General features: G+C 41.5%; 1 protein-coding gene across 1 annotated transcript; it reads left to right on the top strand.

Annotated features, from left to right (window-relative positions):
* slc2a1b (solute carrier family 2 member 1b) lies at nt 1-21046 on the top strand. The gene is made up of 10 exons (XM_054784770.1): nt 1-399; nt 6733-6828; nt 10748-10908; nt 12363-12603; nt 12696-12858; nt 12931-13118; nt 13207-13311; nt 13412-13513; nt 13597-13800; nt 16034-21046. Exons 1-10 carry the CDS (start codon nt 385-387, stop codon nt 16232-16234), a joined length of 1476 nt encoding a protein of 491 aa, XP_054640745.1. The 5' UTR covers nt 1-384; the 3' UTR covers nt 16235-21046.
* The last annotated feature ends 1728 nt before the right edge of the window (nt 21047-22774 follow it).

Here is a 22774-nt window from a genome sequence, read left to right as displayed (position 1 = left end):
ATGAACCTGACCGGACTTCTTCCACATAGAAGCTTTCCTTCCCACAACCACTCAGTCTTCTCCGGGACAAGGGGAACCTAACTAAATAGTCTGGATAGACTTTTTCCCCATACACACCACGAAACTGTGCCATAAAGCGACGCGGAAGAGGGAAAGATCGCAACGCTTGGCTTTTGAGGTGAACTAAGAGCAGTCTCCTCCTTTCAAAGGGAGCTGGACTTTTCTACAAGAGAAAAACGTGACCGTGAAAAGACTTTATATTTTTGTAGTCCGAAACGTGACAAGGCGCTTTGAGGCGGCTGGCTCGTGTGAGTAGGAAGTGTGTCCATCATTTTTTAAAAGAAGAGGAAGACCAGCAATAACAAAAGACTTATCGTCACCGTCATGGATTCTGGAAAGGTAACTCCGTCAAACCTGTTCTTGTGCCGGTAGTTAAATTGTCGGCTTATTGGCAGTGAAAGCGTGTTGTTTCCATACGAGGTCAGTGAGTGCACGACATTTTTATTTTCCCATAATGCAGCTCACCACTGATGCTGCTATTATTTTGATACTGCGCACCAATGGCTTCCTTTCGAAGCCGCACTTTCGAACATTTAAACTATATTTGTAATATTATTAAATATGTATCTGTTTTTCTGTCAGCAATGAAATCAGGAGTATTGCACGCCATATATAATCTATTTTTTCCTATAGTTATTACTGTATTATACACAGTGTTAGGCCTGTTCTTAATTTATCAGCATATTCAAACAAAATAAAAAAAGCAGGATAGGAGAGCTGTTGTTCTTATTTAGCCCAAATATTCATAATCATGAAATATTTGACCGGGTAAGACCATGAACAGGAAATGTTACACTGATGTAATGGCTCCACTTGACAAAATCGCAGGATTGCTATGATATCTTTTATTAACCAGCCCTCAGTTGATTTCCTTGGAATTTGCCTCAGCATTTTCTCAACCTCTCCATTCGAGCAAACCTAATTTGAATGATGAGCAAATTGTACACTGTGGATACCCACCTCTTGCACAGGAGCGAATTATGGCTTTCATACATTATCAGATTTAAAAGGGTAATCAGAAATCTTTCAAATCAGAAATATTGCACTGTGTGTTTTGCCTTTGTTGCATAATCCTACTTGACAGACACTAATAAAAACGCGCTCCAAACTCTGTACAAACAAAACAAGTTGCATGCCCCAAATGTTCATTTCATAGCTCTTTGAAATGATTCCTAATGATGACTTACTTTATCCAAATGGTCCAAAGGGAAGGTATCAGGATTTATTTAAACTCTCCAAGTTGTATTGTTGTGAAACCAAACATAACTATCTGGCGTCTGATAATGCTGTCTCTGACTTGAGTGCCGTGGCATTCTCAGACAGGAAATTCAGCAAGACATAAAAAAAAAATTTTTGGACCATGGCCAGTGAAGCAGCACTGGGGGACACTCGCTAAATGTTTCCTTAACTGTCATTGCTTTAGCCTTCCACACTTTTCCCCTGTGTGAGTTTTATACGCCCCCCCATCACATCACCACTAACTTGTAGTTACCCAATCGGCTTTGCATATTGGGTGTGGATGTGATAGGAATCTTGTCCCAGTGAGCACACACTGACATGACACATTATTAGCGAGACTGGGAGGCGAAAGGACATATCACCACAAAGCTCACAATGTCACCAAATAATTGCAATATTGTACATTAAATACAGCTAATTCATTTTAGAGCTGCAACAATGAAATCGTTGAATCGGTTATCCAACGCTTTTAGTAATCTATTGTTTTTTATAATTTAAAAATGTAAATAACCTTTGATTTCAGCCTCTTAAATGTGAATATTTTTGAAATTTCCATAGTCATCCACGAAAGGAGACCTATTAACTTTGTGTTGTAGGAAAAACAAGATATTTACACATATTAACTTTGACTTTGGAACACAGTGATCAACATTTTTCCCTCTTTTCTGAAATGTTGCAAACCAAACCACTAACTGTTTGTGTTTGGTTCATATTGATTTGGGCCGTCTATGGCATGGATACCCACACTTTTTCAGCCAGTAAGCTACTTGTAAAACAACCAAGTCCCAAAGATATACAGTACTTACTTGCTACTAGAAGCATAGAGAATATATATATATATATGTGTAGTATAGTTATAAATGTGAGTATTTATGTACATTGTACATGTATATCAGGGGTGCACACACTAAATACAAATTAGTATTTCACATTTACAGTTTCAAAGTTTACAGGTAATGAAAGTAGTTGAGAGGCCATACATCAAGAGGCCATACGTCATCCAATCAAGGCAACCAAGCACCTTTTTGGACTTGTAGTTGAACGTAAACTCCTTATCAAGGTGCAGGTGAAGTTTGTGGAAACTTGTAGTGAGTTGATGACCCTGTCACCTGCTTGTTGCATGCTGCAAAGTTATTTCTGGCCGAGTGAGTCTGTTTTTTCACCAGAATCATTACAGCCTAACATGTGTTGTTTCGCTGAGGTGTGTTCCACTTCGCCAGGGCTCATTCTATTTTACTTTACAGTGTAAAGTAATATAGTGATGTAAAGTTTACACTAATAATTCCACACCTGACATTCTAAGCACAGTGTCGCCATGTAAGCCGCACGTTGCAGCTGCCTCAGCTTAACTGTGAGTAACTTCTGTTTGTCTTTGTCTGCAAAGAATAAAACGCTAATTGGGGTCAAGCGAATTGCTGACCCGGCTTATTCTCCAGTAGAAACCGTCTCCTGACTGGCTCGGCAGCCCATGTTCTTTCCACTGTACACACATGATGGCCACGCCTCCATTCTGCCAACAGACTGGCTTTGATGTGCATGAGTGGCCGGCCGCCTTCATGCTCCCTTCTTGTGTGATTGACTCTAGACTTCTAATGAGACTGAGCTCAAAGTTTCATTGCGCGTTCCACACAGGCATGAGGTGTTCCAGTGAAACTCGAGTCTGTAAATCAGAGATCGCACATAGGACCTCCTGACTGTCACACATAAGATTTATTTTAAGATGAGCTTTGTCACCAAGGTCCTAGTGTTTGCTTTAGCGACTTGTTTAGCAAAGAGCACGGCGACATATTGACTGTCTGGTATGTCTCTGGCCCAGAGGGTGTTAGAGGGTTAGAAGACTTTTTAAACACGTGTGGACAATGTTACTTAATACTGTACAAGCTGAACATCCTTGAGAAAATTACTGGCAGGTCAAACAAGCTCATTGTTCCATACTGTTTGTATAAAGTTTAATAATAACCAGGAATACCAGGAAACACACTGATTAATCAGCCAGCCATCAGATGTGAAGTTTTCAAAAAGGCATTCTAAAAGTTATTATGCATTATAAATGGTTTTCTAAAGTTACGCCATTTAACTTGTAACACTAAGCACACCTGACCATACCCTGGAAATGTCAAGTTAGCAAGAGTTCAAAAAGAGCTATTGACCTTGGCATGCAGCAGTTAGGCTAATCAGGGGTCCTTCTTTGTGACATAATTTCCGGCCACATTGCCTTCTTATACAGATGAACAAAATGGCTCCTTGAACGCCGCCTTGACGATTAAGTTGGGGCTTGGGTGGTATAGTGGTCGTCTCCCAACCTGAAGGTTGCGGGTTCGATCCTCCGTCGTTAAAATTTTAACCTTTTTAAATGTAACTAAACCATGGAAACACAAAAATGTGTCACGTCATTGACATGTATATTTTTGTAACAAGTGTTTGGAACTATATGTAAGCCATCAAAAGCAGGTATTACATCTTTTTTTAAATTGAAAAATGTAAAAATTTAATCGGCTGATTGACAGGTAATCAGAATTCTGTATTCCCAAATATCGGAATCGGCATCAACCCCACAAATCCATATCGGTCCGGCCCCGGCATATAGTACTATGGGCCCCAATTTCCAAGAAGAAGGGATACAAAGTGATGAGCTGCAAATTGTCAAGTTTTTAAAGGGATACCCACATAAAGCATGTAGGGCAGAAAAAATGGAAATCAGGGTTAAACGTCCTCCTATAATGCAAAAGTGGCTTTTTAATGACGTTGATGAACAGTAATATTCGTCCCTTCAGCCTTTTTATGGGCACACAACATGAGAAAAATCTACCATTTCCCTCCCACGTTTGCTCCACTTTTGAGAAGATTGGTGCTCAAACAAAAAAAAAAAAGTCGTTGTCTTCAACACAAGACTGCTTTGACTTGGAAATAAAAACGGTCTTTTTAATGCACACCAAATACATATATACAAATAGTTTTAGGTTTTTCTGATATAACCCGTGCAAAAGAAGAGGACAATAAAAAAGGTACTACACTGTCTTGTTGTGCAATTCTCAAGTTAAAAAAAATATTGTGCAATTTTTCATGTTAAAAAAAAGTACTAACAGTGACAAAAGGTGACACACAAAAACAATAGCAAGAAAACAACTAAAAAAACAAAGTGGAACTGTTTTTAGTTAGTTTTAAGTTTTTGTCAAAAGAAAATTAAAAAAAAACAACTTGACTTCAAATACAACTTGTTTCAGTGTTTTTTTTTATGCTTAAACTACTGAGCGTCAGTGTAGGCCGCCTCATATCAGCTGCGAGGATCTCCTGCTCGTCTACCATTTTTTTCCACGTGTCTCTGTCCGTGTAGTGGAGGTGCATGGAGTGGGAATTTTCTGCATGAAAAGGGACGCTCGATGGGGCGTGGGTGTAAAAAATTACATCATTTGTCCGCACGGACCTCGTGGACGCGGAAAGCATAAAACAGGCTTTAGCGTTCTTCATCAGTCTTAATAACAGGGGCCTTGTTATTAGTATTACGCACGGTCTGTAGGTTTCCCACCTTTGATCTATTAACAGAAGTACACACTGGCTTCTGATCACGGGGCAGAAAATCAATCACCTCAAATTGGTTTATGGTTTGTGACCATCCTTTCCTATTTATTGGCTTTGTGAATGCAGTGTCATTGTTTAGCCCAGCATTTGTGAGGAGGGCTGTGCAGTCCCAGCCTAGTCAACACAGCTAATTGTGCTTAGCAGCAATGACTGTGCAGACAAAGTTGACTGGCCACATCAACAGTAGATCATCATTCTTAGACCTCACATTTGCATGGTAGGCTGCAGCTGACTGTGGCATTTAAATAATAATTAAAACATGGTGAGGCAAAGCAGCAAAGCTAGAATTGTTCACAACACACTTTCATCCAGAGGCTTTATTCTGGAGAAATTATTGACTTAAGTTAATCATATTTTTTTTGCACATTGCGCAACACACCTGCTATTATGTCATCAATCACGCCACGATATATACAAAGCTACACGTGGTCATTTGTTCTTGGCTCACGCACCTTCCAGAGTGAAAACTGCAGCCTCAACTACGCAAGGCACGTCTTGGCAACTAGCCAACACGAAGGCGCACTCTGCTTCCTCGAGCGGATGATAAAACGTACGCGGGGTGTGACTTCATTGTCGCTCGAATGAGTGAATACTCGCTGCCACGCTGCTGCCTGTGTGCACAAAGGTGTAGGAATCTTCCATTTGCTGTCTCGATGTGATGCGTTTAAAGGAGCAGCAGCACAAGTGTTGCTTCCTTAGGACATCTTTAAGTGGCTAAAAGCATCGCATATGTAGGTACAAAGAAAAGGTGTTGTTGATCTTCCCCGCCTCGCCCAGCCCTCACTGTCAGTCATTCCAACGCTTACTGAATAAAAACTTGTTAGCGAGTGTAGCTGCATATTTCTAGTTTACCCAGTGTGGGTCAGTGGTGCTGTCTCCCGCAGAGACAAGATTTCTTTGTTTCCAGTGGAAACTCTCAATCCTCAGCACCGGACCCTTTAAGAGACAGCCCTCCATGCTCGAAAGTGGTATTGACACAGCTTGATGACACACACAACATCCTTGTAAGCTCAGAAGTGAAGGCGGGGCCTAGAGTGGCTTTATTTCTGTGTTTTTTTTTTTTTTTTTCATAGAGCGTGCTCGGATACATGCTTCAAATGTTTGCCTTTTCCGCTGCTTCCTGTTCACGACTGTTTCTAAAAAAAAAAGTCACATTGTCGCATGGAAAAAATGCACTCTGAACGTAGCCAACAGACTTAGGAACTTTGATACAATACACTGTGCAACACTTGGCCTACAAACCAATAACATAAAATGAACTCTGCAAAACCTGTAACCAATTGTGCCTGAAGCTCTTGTATTCTGGTCTGAGACCAGGAAATGAAAGGTGACATCCTCCGCCCTGGTTTATTAAATTTGTGGCATGAGGAGAGTACACTCTAAGCTCCCCGGCTCGACTGAGCTTCATGTCGAGGTAAAGATGTGTAGGAGTCTGGAGGTTCCCCCTTGAGCTGATGGTTGTTTCCATCAGTTGTCTGGAGAACTACGCTGACCTCTCGAGGAAGCTAGCGATGGGGTCTATTAATAGTCAGAATCATCCATCCGCACATGCTTCAAGATAGAAATCTGAGTTTGTGTTAGAAGACTTTCTTTACGTGTCACACAACATGACCTCAGCATAAGAGGCTTCATTTTGCGGGTTTTAAGCAACCCGTGGAGGAGCAATTATCTCTGGTCCAGCTCGTGGAGCTCTGCTTGATCCATTTAACCTCATGATTACTACCGGTGACAAAGTTAACGATACATAGTATGTGACAAAATAACCTTTACATTTCCTTCTCATTGACACGATACTCGTTGACGCCAACCTTTCAGGCACCCACTGACATCACTTCCTGTCTTTCTTACATGCAGCAAATCACCTTCCCGTTGATGATGTGTGTGGGGGCTGCCGTGATTGGCTCCCTGCAGTTTGGATACAACACGGGCGTCATCAATGCGCCTCAAAAGGTAAGAAAACCTGCACCCCCACTGATGCCTATGCTATTATAGTTGTATTTTAAACCCCATAAGTCGGGTTGACTTGAAATTTCTCACACAGCTAACTAAATGTGCTCGACAAATCACCACGGAATTTGGTGCACACTTTTATGTCTGTAAAATTGGATTGTTTGGAAAAAGCAAAGTGTCTTTGTTGGACAAATAATTGTTGATAAGTCACTGACCATTTGTCTAATGACTAAAAAGTTAAGAGGATATCTGTTTTACATGTATGCTAGCATGTCACCCAAGGCATTTAGAGCGCAACCGACCAATGTATTTTTATTATCATGTGAAACAATGACGACCCCGATTTTTGCATGACTGTAGCTGGGTGTTTAAGAGAGAAAAGTCCTTAATATTTTGGATCTGCAATATTTGCTGATGTCCCCTGCTGAACCGGGCCCCCTGCTGACTGCTGTACTCAGGGCGAGAGAGTGGAAAAGGGGGTGGGCTTAGTCGGGGGATAATAATAGCCGCATTGAGGCTTATCGACTCCAAGGACATCTATATTAACAGGCTCCCAGTGATTTCTGTGTAAAACGGCGTGTCCATGCCCTAAAATGGACTCACTGACAGCAGGCTGGGAAACACTAGGACAAGGATTATTGCAGGAAATGAGTGGGCACCTGTTCCCACAGCGGCGCAGGTACTAAGAAAACATTCTCATGGTCCCCCTCCAGAGTCAATTTATTTTTTATTAACAGGGAGGTTAACAAAGGAGACAATTTCCTGATGGATGTATAGTACAGCAAGTTTTGTGTTTGATTGTTAGACCGCATTAGTCTGGGCGCACCCTGCGGCCACATCGCCCTCCCTCTGCACGGGTCACAGGTGTGTCGCCAGACTGGCCCAACCTCCGCTCACAATTTTGACAGATTTGTTGTTTTCCACAGCAATGATTCACTGAATGGTTTTCACATGCACTCACATACTTTGTTTATAAGCAATGCAAGCAGCACATTGTGGGACTCTTGCACAGTGAACCTATCCATTCATTCCCTATGCTTATCGTGTGCAGGGTGACGGTAAGGTAAGACTCTTCAATAAACATCTATTTTTTGTATTAAAAAAAAACAACAAAAACTCGGGTTACAAGTGCGCTGGAGCCTATTCCAGCGGCGTTTGGGCATGGGGAGAACGTGCAAACTCTGAGAAGTTCCAATGGAGATTCAAACCTGGGTCTCCTGACTGGGAAGCAGATGTGCCAACCAACCATTAGGCCACCATGCTGCCTGACTAAATCTCCTTGAAGTTGAAAACCAGTTGGATTAATTGCTATTTTCTCATGTATTATTGATATATACTGATCAGCATAATGTTTTTGTTGTTGTTAACGCACATTAATTTCTGACTGTAGAAATGATTATACCCATTCTGAAATACAAATGAAGTCTTGGGGACGCATTGATCCACATTTTTTTCACTTCCCATCTAAGCCCGATACCAATACAATTCCAACACCAGAGTTCTGTTTGCTTTAATATGCAACCGCGCCAAAAGAATATGAGCAAATGTAGCTACAAGAATATCATCGAACGTTAGCTGTCTCCACACATGTGGCGCCACACACACACAAGCCCTCACGTTCATGGCTTCACAGACAGCCGGACAACACATAATGAGTAATGTAATAATTAATTGCACCTAACTTCCGGGTCACTACTTTATCATAATGAACTTCTCTCTACAGGCAAGTAAGATAGGAGCGACCTGGCAGTTGTGTGTTGTATAGATGTCCGACTGTTTTGTGTGGCCGTGATTCCTTGTGAATGTGTCAGGCGGAGCACTTGTGTGTGTGCACATGCAGAGCGAGGGAAGAGGACGTCTGCATTCACTGATGCTCTGTTGCTGCCAACAAGAAGTTGAGAACATTCAAGGACAGACAAGGCTTATGTATTGAGACTCTCCGCAGGTGGTATCAGTTTTTCCGATACATGAATTACGCTGGTATGGGAACTCAATTCAGATACTGGATTGGATCGGCCCCATCCTATCTTCCATAAACTCAACATTCATTTTTAAAACCAATATGCACTGCTGAAAACCAAAGGGAAAACATAATTAGCACATCGCAATTCTTTCATAAGCCACATAATCAAGAGTCATACTCATCTCTCTACCAGGAATGTTTGCATATGTAGAAAAGCACTAGCTTCCTGTTCCAGCACTATTAATCTGCACAGGTTGCGGAGGTGAGTTGTTGGCTGGGCAAAACATAAAAACAGCACGTGTTGGGCTTCACTGAGCTAAAGCCTACCGAATGGTAGAGAACGGGAAAAGAAGGGGCTGTGAGGAGGGTCTCTGTTGGGGATGTGGTTGGTCAATGTGAGCTTTAAGTCGCGTCACATGAAGGCTACAGAACAATCACCCAACACATTCGTGAATAATCCCCTCGTATTAATGACCACCTAAGAGGATATTGTTTAACCACCACAATCTTTAAGCGTCAACAGCACTTTAAGGTTATTGCCGGCAATTATCCCGTCCTGTTGAGATCACATATCAGCAGAACTACTCGGCTTTGAATACCACCGTTCACCTTGACAACCTGAAAGCCGGCCAGCTTGGATGACTCCCGCTGACGACCTGGCGGCATGAGTGCAGGGCTTGTTTTCATTCTGAGGTTTTTTGCCGGGCGCTGGATCAGAGTGCACAGTCCTCCTGCAAAAGTAATGCAAGAGAGATCAGTCTGTCAGTATGCTTGGTGGAGCCACGATAGTTATACCGTGGCTGCTTTCACACCCATAGTTCGCTTTTATTGGTCTGAATTAATAAAGCAGGCCGGGTACCCTCTGTTTCTGTGTTTTTTACACACATTAAAATTGTTCCAACAAACAACTCATCTGTTATTATAATATAAACAGGAAGTAGGTTTTGCATATGGAGAAGTGAGTTAAACACAAACACAACATGGATCAAAATGTTCCTTTCGTTTGTAAATACTAATTGTATTGGTTATGTGACAGGACACTGTCAAATAGTTGTCCTCACCTAACCATTTTTCTTGCTAATGCTATGTAAACATAATTTGTGTCTCACCTGCAAAACTGAAACTGGATTGCTTGTTATATATGTAACGGATGCCAGCCTGTGAGGCTGTGCGAGTGTACGTTGGTAAAAAACCTCACTCCCTCTGCCTCAAGAGCTGCGCTGAACACACGGCCGACAGTTCGGGCTTTTAGTCGCGTGGTCAGCGCCCTCGCCTCCCATTACGAAGGTCTTGTGTTGAAGTCCCGGTGCGGGCAGTGCGAAACAGGGTGGGTTACATATATTCAGGCATCATATAATCTGACTATAAAAACATTGTGTGTCAGTATAGATGTGAGGGGCTGTGAAGGTCAGGACACTGTTTGATAACACTAATCACTAAGCACGGTCTGAAGTGTGAGGTGATAGGGACTTTGGCTTTCACAGGAAAGCACTCAAATAAGGGACAGGGCATGCTAGTTGAACAGGTTGACTCCGGCCAGACAGCGTTTGAAAACAAACACACCAGCCATGTGACATTTTGCCCTGGGTCAAGCGACATACTAGTGAAGTCACATAGTGGGTGGTGACATATTCAGAATCATGTGAGCTGTGCTGCCGTGACGTACGCGCACGTATACGCAGACAGACAGTTACTTAACTGCAGCCAGGGTGGGTGTGTTTGTCAACACAGCCGTGGTGGGGGAGGGGAGTAAACTTGACACCCGACTTGTTGAAGGTTGCTGAACTTCAGGAAATGGCAACCGTCACGCTGTGCTGCCACCAGCAGGCCACATTGCGGCAGCTCAGCTCAGCAAATAACATTAGGCTTATAAAAACGTGATGGAGAAACACTCATGCAATGTTGTTTTTCATTCCATTTGTGGTGTTATTGGCTCATGTCATCATGTGTTTTCAGATCATTGAGCAATTCATCAATGACACGTGGGTGAAGCGCTACAACGAGCCCATCTCAGACAGCTCACTCAAAGCCATCTGGTCCATCGCCGTCTCCATCTTCTCTGTGGGCGGCATCTTTGGCTCCTTCTCGGTCGGCTTCTTCGTCAACCGCTTTGGAAGGTAATAAGACTAGTAGCTAGTGGTGCATGTCACATGACCAAGATGAAGATTGACTTCTTTTGTGACTTTGTCTTGTGAGTTTACATTGAAATTGGTTGGGATTTACAACAAATGCATTTAAAAAAATATAATTGTTTTAATTTGTAATTTAAAAAAAAGGAGAAATAATGCAATCTCTGTGTGCATCATTTTTATTTTCCAAAGAAAATAAAATAAAAGATTGCACACAGTACTAGGGATGCACCAACCCATATTTTTTCACTTCTGATCCGATCCCGATACTTGAATTTAGATATCTGCTCATACCGATACTGTTGGCAATACTAAAGCTATGTTTGCTTTAATAACGCTATTGTCACATCTGATGCTATCAGAATGACGAGAAGGTCCATCAACAATTGCTTGATTGAATAAAACAGTGTACTGCCAAAAGAATATCAGCAAATACTAGAAGAATATCAGCGCACGTAGCTGTATCCACTCAGCAGCGCCGCACACACACAAACCCTCGGCTTCACAGTCAGTCGGACAACACAGAACTCTTCAGAACATTGCACATAACTTCCGGGTCAGCACATTATCATTATTGTTGATTTCATTGGAGGATGTAATAAACCCATGCGCGGATGATAAATCACAGCGGTCTTCATCCGCGCATGTAACACTGGAACACATACACAACAATGAACAAGCGACAACGCGCAGTCATATGAGCGGAGAGAAAATGAGGCAGAGCAATTGAGAGGTCTGACTTGTTTTGTGGGCAACGGTTTTGTGATGCAAATGTACTGTATTGCTCTTTTGAAGGCATATTGTTTTGAAAAGACCCCAGCAATTAGACAAGACTACTTTCCTCCACAACGAAAACCGACCAGAACTCATCTCACGGGACGAAGTGGGGCAGAAGTCACCGTTGATGCACTAGACTGCTGATGGGGATGTCATACAACTTAATGTCAAAAAATCCCAACTATCCCTTAAAGTTTGACACATTGCTGTTTTAAATGTATCGTACACCACCATAAGCTTTTATTGAATGAAAAACATCTGCAGAAAAAAAAGATTAACATGTAAGCCGTGTCTCCTAGGTGTTTATTTCCCAATGAATATACTGAATGTTAAATGACAGGTACTGTATGTGGCATGAGTCTGCATCACTGGGAGGGGTGTATTAGCTAGATGCCGTGTAACCTGCGCCTTGTACGCCTTTTGTGCGATGTTTCTCTCTCATCTTGCGCAGGGTTAAATAGAGAAAAAGAATCCAGTGGTGTTCCCAACTTTCATTCCAGTTCACCGTAGCAACAAGGACAATTGCCAGTACATTTGGTGTCAGAAGTGGGACTCAGCTGGGATAGGCTTCAGCTTCCCTGTGTTCTTAAACAGGATAATTAGTATAGAAAATATCATCTGCACTTTTTTTATTGAGTTTCCACGTGTCCATTTGATGCTCTCAGGAGAAACGCCATGCTCATGGCCAACGTCCTGGCCCTGATCTCGGCCGCTTTGATGGGCTTCTCCAAACTGGCATCCTCCTTTGAAATGCTAATCATAGGTCGCTTCGTGGTAGGCTTCTACTCAGGCCTCTCCACTGGCTTCGTGCCCATGTATGTGGGCGAGGTGTCCCCGACGTCTCTGCGAGGAGCTCTGGGAACCCTCCACCAGCTGGGCATCGTTGTGGGCATCCTCATAGCGCAGGTATTATTATTAGGTTTTTTTTTACAATATTTCCATGTTGCCACTTTGAGGTCTATCTGAGGCTGCAATCTGTCCGTTGGTGATGATTTCAGGTGTTTGGAATGGAGGCCATTATGGGCAACACAAACTTGTGGCCGCTCCTCTTGGGCTTCATCTTCATCCCCTCGGTGATGCAGTGCATTCTGCTACCTCTCTGCCCCGAGAGCCCCCGCTTCCTGCTCATCAACAAAAATGAAGAAAACAAAGCCAAGACTGGTAGGTTCTTGCACAAAAATACTTGTGATCTTTTGGTTCGGGAGGGTTTCTTTAATGCAGACCAATTCTTAGTGCTGAAGAAGCTCAGGGGGACCAATGATGTGAGCGCCGACATGCAGGAGATGAAGGAGGAGAGCCGTCAGATGATGAGGGAGAAGAAGGTGACCATCCCGGAGCTTTTCCGCTCGCCGATCTACCGCCAGCCCCTCCTGGTTGCTGTCGTGCTACAGCTCTCCCAACAGCTGTCGGGCATCAATGCCGTGAGTTTGCAGGCTCGCCTTTCACACAAAGCACACAGATGCTGAGGACTACATGAATATGAAGTTGGTGTGTCACGTCCTCTGTCAGGTCTTCTACTACTCCACTAGCATCTTTGAGAAGGCCGGAGTCGAGCAGCCAGTCTACGCCACGATCGGAGCTGGTGTTGTTAACACAGCTTTCACTGTGGTGTCAGTAAGTATGATTTTATTTGTTGTCAAATTCAAAGGAAAATGAGCGCAAGATAACAAACCATAAATGATTAAATTAAGACCTCTTCTATTTTTTTCTGCAGCTCTTTGTGGTGGAGCGCGCAGGACGCAGGTCCCTCCATCTGTTGGGACTGCTGGGAATGGCCGGTTCTGCCATCCTCATGACTATTGCATTGGCTCTGCTTGTAAGCGATCCTCAGAACAAGGCCTTTTGAGGTACAATGCAAGTTATGGATATCTGTAACACCCTCCTCCCTGTTCTTTCCAGGACCAGCTCAAATGGATGTCCTACCTGAGCATCGTGGCCATTTTTGCCTTTGTGGCCTTCTTTGAGATCGGGCCGGGTCCCATTCCCTGGTTCATTGTAGCTGAGTTGTTCTCCCAGGGACCGAGGCCTTCAGCCATCGCTGTGGCCGGTTTCTCCAACTGGACTGCCAACTTCATCGTGGGGATGGGCTTCCAGTATATAGAGGTGAGCAGGAGCCGACCATTACAGTATTACAGTTTACGGAAGATCTCAAGATAAATGCTAGTGGCCTCCAGCTAAAGTATGATTTAAATTCACTTAAGTCCTACAACTCCTGGCAAAAATTATGGAATCACCAGTCTCGGAGGATGTTCATTCAGTTGTTTAAATTTGTAGAAAAAAAGCAGATCACAGACATGACACTAAACTAAAGTCATTTCAAATGGCAACTTTCTGGCTTTAAGAAACACTAAAAGAAATCAAGAAAAAAGATGTGGTAGTCAGTAACAGTTACTTTTTTAGACCAATCAGAGGGAAAAAATTACGGAATCACTCAATTCTGAGGAAAAAATTATGGAATCACCCTGTAAATTTCCATTCCCAAAACTAACACCTGCATCAGATTAGATCTGCTCCTTAGTCTGCAGTTAAACAGGAGTGATCACACCTTGGAGAGCTGTTGCACCAAGTAGACTGGCATGAATCATGGCTCCAACACAAGAGATGTCAATTGAAACAAAGGAGAGGATTATCAAACTTCTTAAAGAAGGTAAATCATCACGCAATGTTGCAAAAGATGTTGGTTGTTCAGTCAGCTGTGTCTAAGATCTGGACCAAGTACAAACAACATGGGAAGGTTGTTAAAGGCAAGCATGCTGGTAGATCAAGGAAGACATCAAAGCGTCAAGACAGAAAACTTAAAGCAATATGTCCTGAAAACAGAAAATGCACAGCAAAACAAATGAGGAACAAATGGGAGGAAACTGGAGTCAACGTCTGTGACCGAACTGTAAGAAACCGCCTAAAGGAAATGGAATTTACATCCAGGAAAGCTAAACGAAAGCCATCATTAACACCTAAACAGAAAAAAACAAGGTTACAATGGGCTAAGAAAAAGCAATCGTGGACTGTGGATGACTGGATGAAAGTCATATTCAGTGATGAATCGCGAATCTGCATTGGGCAAGGTGATGATGCTGGAACTTTTGTTTGGTGCCGTTCCAATGAGATTTATGAAGACGACTGCCTGAAGAAAACATGCAAATTTCCACAGTCATTGATGATATGGGGCTGCATGTCAGGTAAAGGCACTGGGGAGATGGCTGTCATTACATCTTCAATAAATGCACAAGTTTACGTTGACATTTTGGACACTTTTCTTATCCCATCAATTGAAAGGGCGTTTGGGGATGATGAAATCATTTTTCAGGATGATAATGCATCTTGCCATAGAGCAAAAACTGTGAAAACATTCCTTGAAGAAAGACACATAAGGTCAATGTCATGGCCTGCAAATAGTCCGGATCTCAATCCAATTGAAAATCTGTGGTGGAAGTTGAAGAAAATGGTCCAACCTGCAAAGCTGATCTGGCAAAAGCAATCAGAGAAAGTTGGAGCCAGACTGATGAAGAGTACTGTTTGTCACTCATTAAGTCCATGCCTCTGAGACTGCGAGCTGTTATAAAAGCCAGAGGTGGTGCAACAAAGTACTAGTGGTGTGTTTGAAGTATTCTTTTGTTGTTTTTTTCATGATTCCATAATTTTTTCTTCAGAATTGAGTGATTCCATAATTTTTTCCCTCTGATTGGTCTAAAAAAAGTGACTGTTACTGACTACCACATCTTTTTTTCTTGATTTCTTTTAGTGTTTCTTAAAGCCAGAAAGTTGCCATTTGAAATGACTTTAGTTTTGTGTCATGTCTGTGATCTGCTTTTTTTCTACAAAATTAAACAACTGAATGAACATCCTCCGAGACTGGTGATTCCATAATTTTTGCCAGGGGTTGTATTATGTCATATTCTAAACTACAAAATAGCACACAAATTAAAAAAATGTGGCATTATTAGGTACACATGAACCATTTATGCAAGAGCTGTATCAAAAATCCTTCCTTTTCAAGATAAGTGTCCAGTTTCTATTATTTCAATTTAACAATAATGCTTAGTCTAATTCATTACATTGTGTACTTACTGTTAAAGACCAACACAGCAGCAACAGAACCGATGTTGTAATTGCAGTAAAGCACAAACTGCTTATGCTCAAAGACACCCTTTACAGAACAAATAGTCAAAGTGACCACTGATTTTTTTTATTAGCAAGTGTTTTAAAGAGACAAAGGTAACCAAATTCAGACAATATTATTACTCAAATGTCCAATAGTCCAATTTGTTATTAGTCCTGTAAAACCTCCGCTCATGTTGGCTATACAAGAAGTCCTCATCTCTCGTTTCTTCCACAGGCTGCGTGCGGCGCTTACGTCTTCGTCATCTTCATCGTCCTGCTGCTGTTTTTCTTCATCTTCACCTACTTTAAGGTCCCGGAGACCAAGGGCCGGACTTTTGATGAGATTGCTTCCGGCTTCCGCCAGAGCGCCGTGACAGGCGGCGAGAAGCACTCGCCCGAGGAGCTCAACAGCCTGGGGGCTGACTCTCAGCTCTGAGGAGTCCGCTGTCAAACAAACTGTTTTTGTCACAGTGAGGAGGGAACCGGGTGGAGGGGGGGAGTCTACTCACTAGAAGTAGACTGGTCCCAGAGGGGGTCTACTTTCTTGAAGTAGACCGGTCCCATAAGGAGTCTTACTTTCTAGAGTAGACTGTTCCACGACGTAGAAAAATTTTCACACTGTCACGACATTTCGGTAGCGTTTACCGTGTGTGATCCTCCCAACTTCTTCTGCTGACCCCCCACCTTTTCCCATCTCACCTCGCATGTCACATAAAAACACTTGACGGGCACCGTGTGGCCTAGGAGATGTGAAAAGACGAGTCGGAAGGTTTTTTTTTTCAAAGATATTTTTAAATATTTGTAAGAAAAAGGAGTGCCAGTACACTGATGTACCACCTTTTTTATACACCTACTTTTTCACGGAGTACAATTTTTAGAAATTGTACTGCAATGCTCTTAACACTGTAGACTCTCACACTGTAGCTGCTGCACGGCCTCTTCCCTCCGCCAGATGGCGCACTTTCCCTTGAAATACTCCAAATAAGTTACTGACAACGACTGTTCACACTTAAGTGGGCTTCTCTTAATGAGATATATTTATGTTTCTTGTTGACGTTACATGGACTATATTTTACATTTTTTATTTGACATGAAGTGTATAGTGTGACAACGTTCATACCAACGAGTATTAGGGCCACACAAAATCAAATATGTCAAGTCATAGAATTAGGAGGAAAAAAAACATCGAAATTTGACAAAAATAAAATTGTCATTTCAAGAGAATAAACTCAAAAATATTACAAGACTATAACAACTTGTAATTTAAAGATTTCTTTGAAGAAATAATTTAAATATTTTTCAAAATAAAGACATTTATTAGAATGAAATTTACAGGAATAAAGAGTCAAAAGTCGGGTGTCAAAATTTCTGTGAGAATAAGGTTGGGAAAAATAGGCAAAAAAAAAGGTTTATATACATTTAGGTATTACACGAGTATATAGAAGATAGGCATTTTAAGAATCCAAAGCGAAAATATTGAGTGTGTTTTCTGAAAAGGAGTACAAACACATTTTAAGAAAATAACGTTGAATATGCAAGAATATAATCTAAATTGTACAAGAACAAAGTAAATTTTGTGAGTTGTAAAATTGACATTAAGAAAGTGGTCATTTGTCATTTTCTAAGTACAGTTGAAATAATAGGCTGTAATCTTGCAAGACTAAAATAGTTTTAGTTACATTAGACTTTAGACATTCAGTCTTTAATATTCTTTATTCTCGATTTTTTTTCCTCATAGTAATCTGACATTGTTTTCGTACTATGGTCTGTTTTTTATTCTCGTAATTTAAAACTTTTTTCATTGTGGCTCTAATACATGTTTGTAATTCTACCCACAAATGTTACAATAATATTTTTACGTATAGTAGCGATCAGGCCGATTTGAATTGTATTTTAACATAAAAACCCCCCAACAAAACCTTGAATTGTACGTCAGCTGCATACTTTTTTGTGGGGGAAGTGTGGAAAAAGTGGACCAAAATGAAAGTCAGCCTTATTATACAGAACATCCATAGAGGACTCGTCAAACCGTCTTGCATCAGCCCCCTCAGTTTAGCGTGCGGTTGTGTTTCTCCATGACTGGAAGTATTGATGATGTGCTCGGAGGCGTGTGGTTTTGTTTATGTCTGCTGCCAGGGACACCAAAGTGGCCTCGCTGTCTTACTTCTGCTGTATCTCTTTTCGCTTTTCACCTTTTGTGGAAACCAGAAGAAAAAACACATACTTTTTAGCTGCACTTTATTAATGTTATTATTATTCACGTTTGTCTCAGACACAATTCAACTCTTGCTCTGTGTTGCAGAGCAGAGTGGCTGATGGGATACTTGATGTCTTTTGAGATGGGAGTGTGTCATTTGTGCATATCTGTGTTTTTATTCTGGTATTGTTTATGAAGCGCTCATACATGCATGAAAATTACTTGTTGGTCAGCTAATTAGGACTTTAATCCAAATGACCATTCCATAAATTAGCATATCGATTGCCATACAATCCACAAGTGGCCTTTACACATGATCACCAGCACATTTTCAGCATGATGGATGCCATCCATTCTGAATTTTAATTACATTGAACAAAAATGCTCTAATTATGGAAGTGGATGGGGTGTTATTTGGAGAGAGGTTGTTTTTTTCTGAAAAGTATATAACAACATGATGCTTTGGAGTGAGAAAGTGGATATCAAAACGTAGCTTGTCTTGGATGACACGGAGTACGTTTACATGCAGTCATATAACCCTATCATAACCGGAATATTAGCAATAACCCGGTTGCGCACGGCCATGTAAGCACCAATAACCCTTAACGCATGTAAACGGGTTATTCGGAATGTTTCAGAAACCGGAATATTGACCGTAACCTGAATATTGACTGCATGTAAACATAGTCATTGTCATTAATAGGCATATTTTACAACACGACAGCAACAGAGCCAATGTTGTAATAGTGGTAAGGAGCAAACTGCTCAGTCAGTAATATGGCTGAGAAGTGAATTGTACACAACAGTATGGCAAGTGTAACACACTAACAGCTGAGTAGCACAACCAACATTTTAAAGTGCATGCAGAGTTTGATAATGCTGCTGGATACTGATCACTTAGCAGCTACTGCCATCTTTTGGCATTAATAAAAGTACATCAAGCGGTTACTTACAGCCACAGCTGTTAAGGCAAATGTGTTTTTAGCACTGCCTCCGGAAGTTATTTACTTTGGTAAACCAAGTGCCCAGCGACTATAGGAGACTAACAGAAGAGGCATTCATTGGAGCATTTATGTTACATGAAATGATCTAAATAGCAACACTTAACATGTGAAGCCTTTTAACTGGTGTTTATTTTTTTAAACACACAACATGCTGTAATAAAACACACCACAGCCACTCCAAAGTTGCTCAAATGATTTAACTTAGTAGATAGTTCACTGCAGAAGGACTGTACTTTTTATGATGCATTTACACTTTAAAAATCAACAGATGTTGAAAGGAGCAAGTGTATGGTGTTCTCTTTTAAGGGCACAAAACATAGTAGTGTTTTAATACAGAAACAAATACAAATACAATTCAGATCTGTGTGTGTTGTTTTGGAATGTGAATGTGAAGAAATGGAAGTTGTCAAATTGGCTGAATAAATGATGCACACGGAGCACATGATGCATGTGGGTGTTTTGTTAATTATAGTGATTAACAATTGGCTAACCAGATTAAACGGCTCTATGCAAATGAGGGAGATATAACAAAGCAATTAAACTAAAAAGTCATGAATGGCACAAAAGCTTTGTTTTACAGGATATATGTTTAGCCTTATATATCTATGTTTTCGGGCTGTCAAAGTTAATGGAAATTTCCTTCAATGGCCTCGCTATTAACGTGCGCACGTCCTGTTTGAGGAAAGTCGTTTGAGGAATGGCAACAATGTGGCAGTTGATGAGGAGCCACAAACGGGAACTAATACTGAGCAGAAACGGACGAAGAAAAGGGTATTTGGAATGAATTTGGTTTATCTTCAAAGTCCTGTCATGGCTCTCTCGATATGACCAAAGTTATTTGTATCTACTGTTGCTGTGTGTTCAGTTGTCATGGAGTATGTCGCCTCTCAAATGCCAGGGAGAAGAGAGAAGTCACTGATGCACTGTAGATTTTTTTTGTCATGTATACAGTGGTACCTTGTCATACGAGTGTCCCAACTAACGAGTGTTTTTTTTTTTTTTACATGTGAGCCGTCTCTTCTTTGTTTTGAACCGCAAGCTAAATTGGTTTATGAGCTGCTAATTACCGGCAGGCATAGCCATGGACACCTATTTGGGGGCTCTCAATGTGACCATGATTTAAGTATTAGCAGCGCTAGCATTAGCAGCGTGTTAGCTCGTCACTTGGACAGATTTTCCACACATCAGCAAAACATACGTAAATTATAGCTATCTAATTTATTATGTATTGTGTAAAACTATTGACAGTAGTAACATCAAATGAAAAGCACTAAATGAATACAGAGCCACCATCCACCAGTAAGAGCATGGAGTTTGTTTTTCAGAGAGATGCACCGCACAAATATGCACATTGGCACTCAATAAGTCATCAAATCTTACCTGTACGCATTCCCACATAGTATCAGCATTTGGGACCAAATATGAGGTAAAAGAAAAAGAGGAAAAATACAGAATACTAGTCTTTTCTGTGCAGCGCGGGAGAAAGTTAGATGACATTTCACCGCACCGCACTGCCCCCTTCACAAAATTAAAATGTGACAAGATTTCTTGTTCAAAAAAAGAAAAAGTCTTGTGGGCATTATGCTTGAGACAAGAATAAATGAATCACACAATAAATGAAAATGAATTGGATAATTTTGTCTGCCTCAATATATAGCCATGTGCACGCGTGTCTGTTTTCCTCACCTTCCGCCTCCAAACAGGCAGGAAGAGACTTCGCTCTGTGCATTGGTTCCAGCACGTTCGCGCGTTTGTTTCATAGAACAACAGCATGAGCGCAGTGAGTCCTTTTGTCAGTCATCCAGTCTCTTTGTCTCGGTGGGTGGAGGCGGGGCCTGCAGCATACACACAGTGTGCAGAAGAGTGTAACACAGTAGAAATTAAATTAGTAGATTGCAATATATTGTCATATAGATTTTTCATTGTGTTTTTCTGCAAAGTAATGTTAAAATCTCATCTCAACTTGTTCTCGCAGACCCAACCTCATGTATCGTCTCGTGTATCTCGTGACACCCCTGTTGTTTGCAATAAACTGCTAATTCAACAAGTTTTTGTTTCACTCCCATTTCTTCTTTTGCATTTTGAAGCTCTACCGAGGACCTCCTTAAGATCCAACAGTGAAAATGCTTGCCATTTTTCAGTTGGTCTTAAAAATCTGATCAGGAGTGTATATTCAATTATATTTTTATACAGTATATAAAAAAAGGCCGAATAAATATCTGCAACCACAGCAGGGTAGCAGTGATGGCCAAGAGGAGCAATGCACTGTAATGATGCCCTTTGAGGTTCCTCTGTAACACAATGCCTCGGTGACGTTTTAACTTATTTACCAAACAGTATCATCTATCAGCAAACAACCTTTAAATGCTCTTGAACCAGCGGTCATGACACTGCAGGCCTCCCTTCCGAGCTAATTTTCCTCACGCCGAGGTCAGCAAAATGAGTTTGTACAGTAACGCTAACCCTGATCTGGATGCCATCATGGTTATTGTCATCATCCTGACTTCTCGCTCGTCCTCCAGATGTCCTGCAAAGGGCACCGTACACACTTAATACCCTGTGATACAGGTGACCTTTTACCTTCAAAAAGGAGAGCACTTAAAAGGAAGGGGGCAAAAATACTAACCTGAGGCTGGATTAAAAAAAAAAAAATCCCCTCTAATGAGATACAGCAGCATGTGTTTCAATGCAGTTTCCGGGATGGACCTGATCCCGCTCCCCATATACTTCTAAATCCCTGCTTCTTGATGGATGAAGAGGATTACCAGTTCAAACGATTTCCCCCCCAGGTTCAATATAATATGTAAGATGTCCTGCTATTATTTATTTTATTAAGGAATGTGGGGGAGGCGCTCAGCAGGAGAAGCCCCTTTTAAAAAGCAAATGTTTACAATTTCCTATAGCGTGACTGTGGCTTATTGTCAGTGCCCCACCCGATGTGACGCCCTAGGCGGCCCCCTCCATCAGCATTTTAAATATGCTTACCAAAAAAAATCGAATTGCATTGTTTTTGTCTTTCATTTATACCAATGGGGTGATAACATATCACCCAATTCACAGTACAGGCTTCACAAAATACAAATAAATACAAACAAATTAGAAAGACACTGTTCCCTCGCTCTATCGCGGTTACCCTTTCACGGATTCCCGGATTTTTTGTGTGCTTTTTTTTTTTTTTGTATTAGCCCTGGGTTACTCCTTATCTAACCCAAACATCGGGTCATGTATTTTGTATTTGTGTCTATGAGCGCTGTTACAGGCGAGCCTGGCCCTTTAAGAAGAATTGCATTGTGTGAAGTTGAGTGTCTCTCTTCCCTCGCTGTCTGTTTGTTTGTTTTCTGCATCCTGATTGGCTGTAGATCATTGCCAATCAATCTCCTCTCTCCTGCTGCCCTGCATGTCTCCTGTGTCGCTGTAAATTAATCTTTGGCTCCAAGGAGGACTGCAAGCAATATGTTTTAACAAGGATACAAAAATGCTACAGTACAGCGGAACGGCGCTGGGATGAAAAGGCGCGGTCACAGGAGAAAAAATACGCGTGAATCACTTCATAATTCCTTGTGTCCTACCTGTACATTGTTCATTAAAACTTAAATGAAGTGTAGGTTCTGACAATGGGTCCAAGGATTTCATCCCGATACCTAATAGCAGTCAGGGTGCCATTATCTAACCTGTAGAGGTCTGTGCGTCCTTCCAGGGATATGCCTCCCCAGACCATCACTGACCCACCACCAAACCGGTCATGCTGAATGATGTTGCAGGCAGCATAACGTTC

This window comes from Dunckerocampus dactyliophorus, chromosome 8 (assembly GCF_027744805.1).
Source record: "Dunckerocampus dactyliophorus isolate RoL2022-P2 chromosome 8, RoL_Ddac_1.1, whole genome shotgun sequence".
Lineage (NCBI taxonomy): Eukaryota > Metazoa > Chordata > Actinopteri > Syngnathiformes > Syngnathidae > Dunckerocampus > Dunckerocampus dactyliophorus.
This window is presented reverse-complemented; position numbering and strand designations above follow the sequence as displayed.

Coding starts and splice junctions, on each gene's coding strand:
- slc2a1b (XM_054784770.1), top strand. Junction 13,119..13,206: donor AGCTGTCGGGCATCAATGCC/GTGAGTTTGCAG, acceptor GTCCTCTGTCAG/GTCTTCTACTACTCCACTAG. Junction 13,801..16,033: donor TGGGCTTCCAGTATATAGAG/GTGAGCAGGAGC, acceptor TTTCTTCCACAG/GCTGCGTGCGGCGCTTACGT.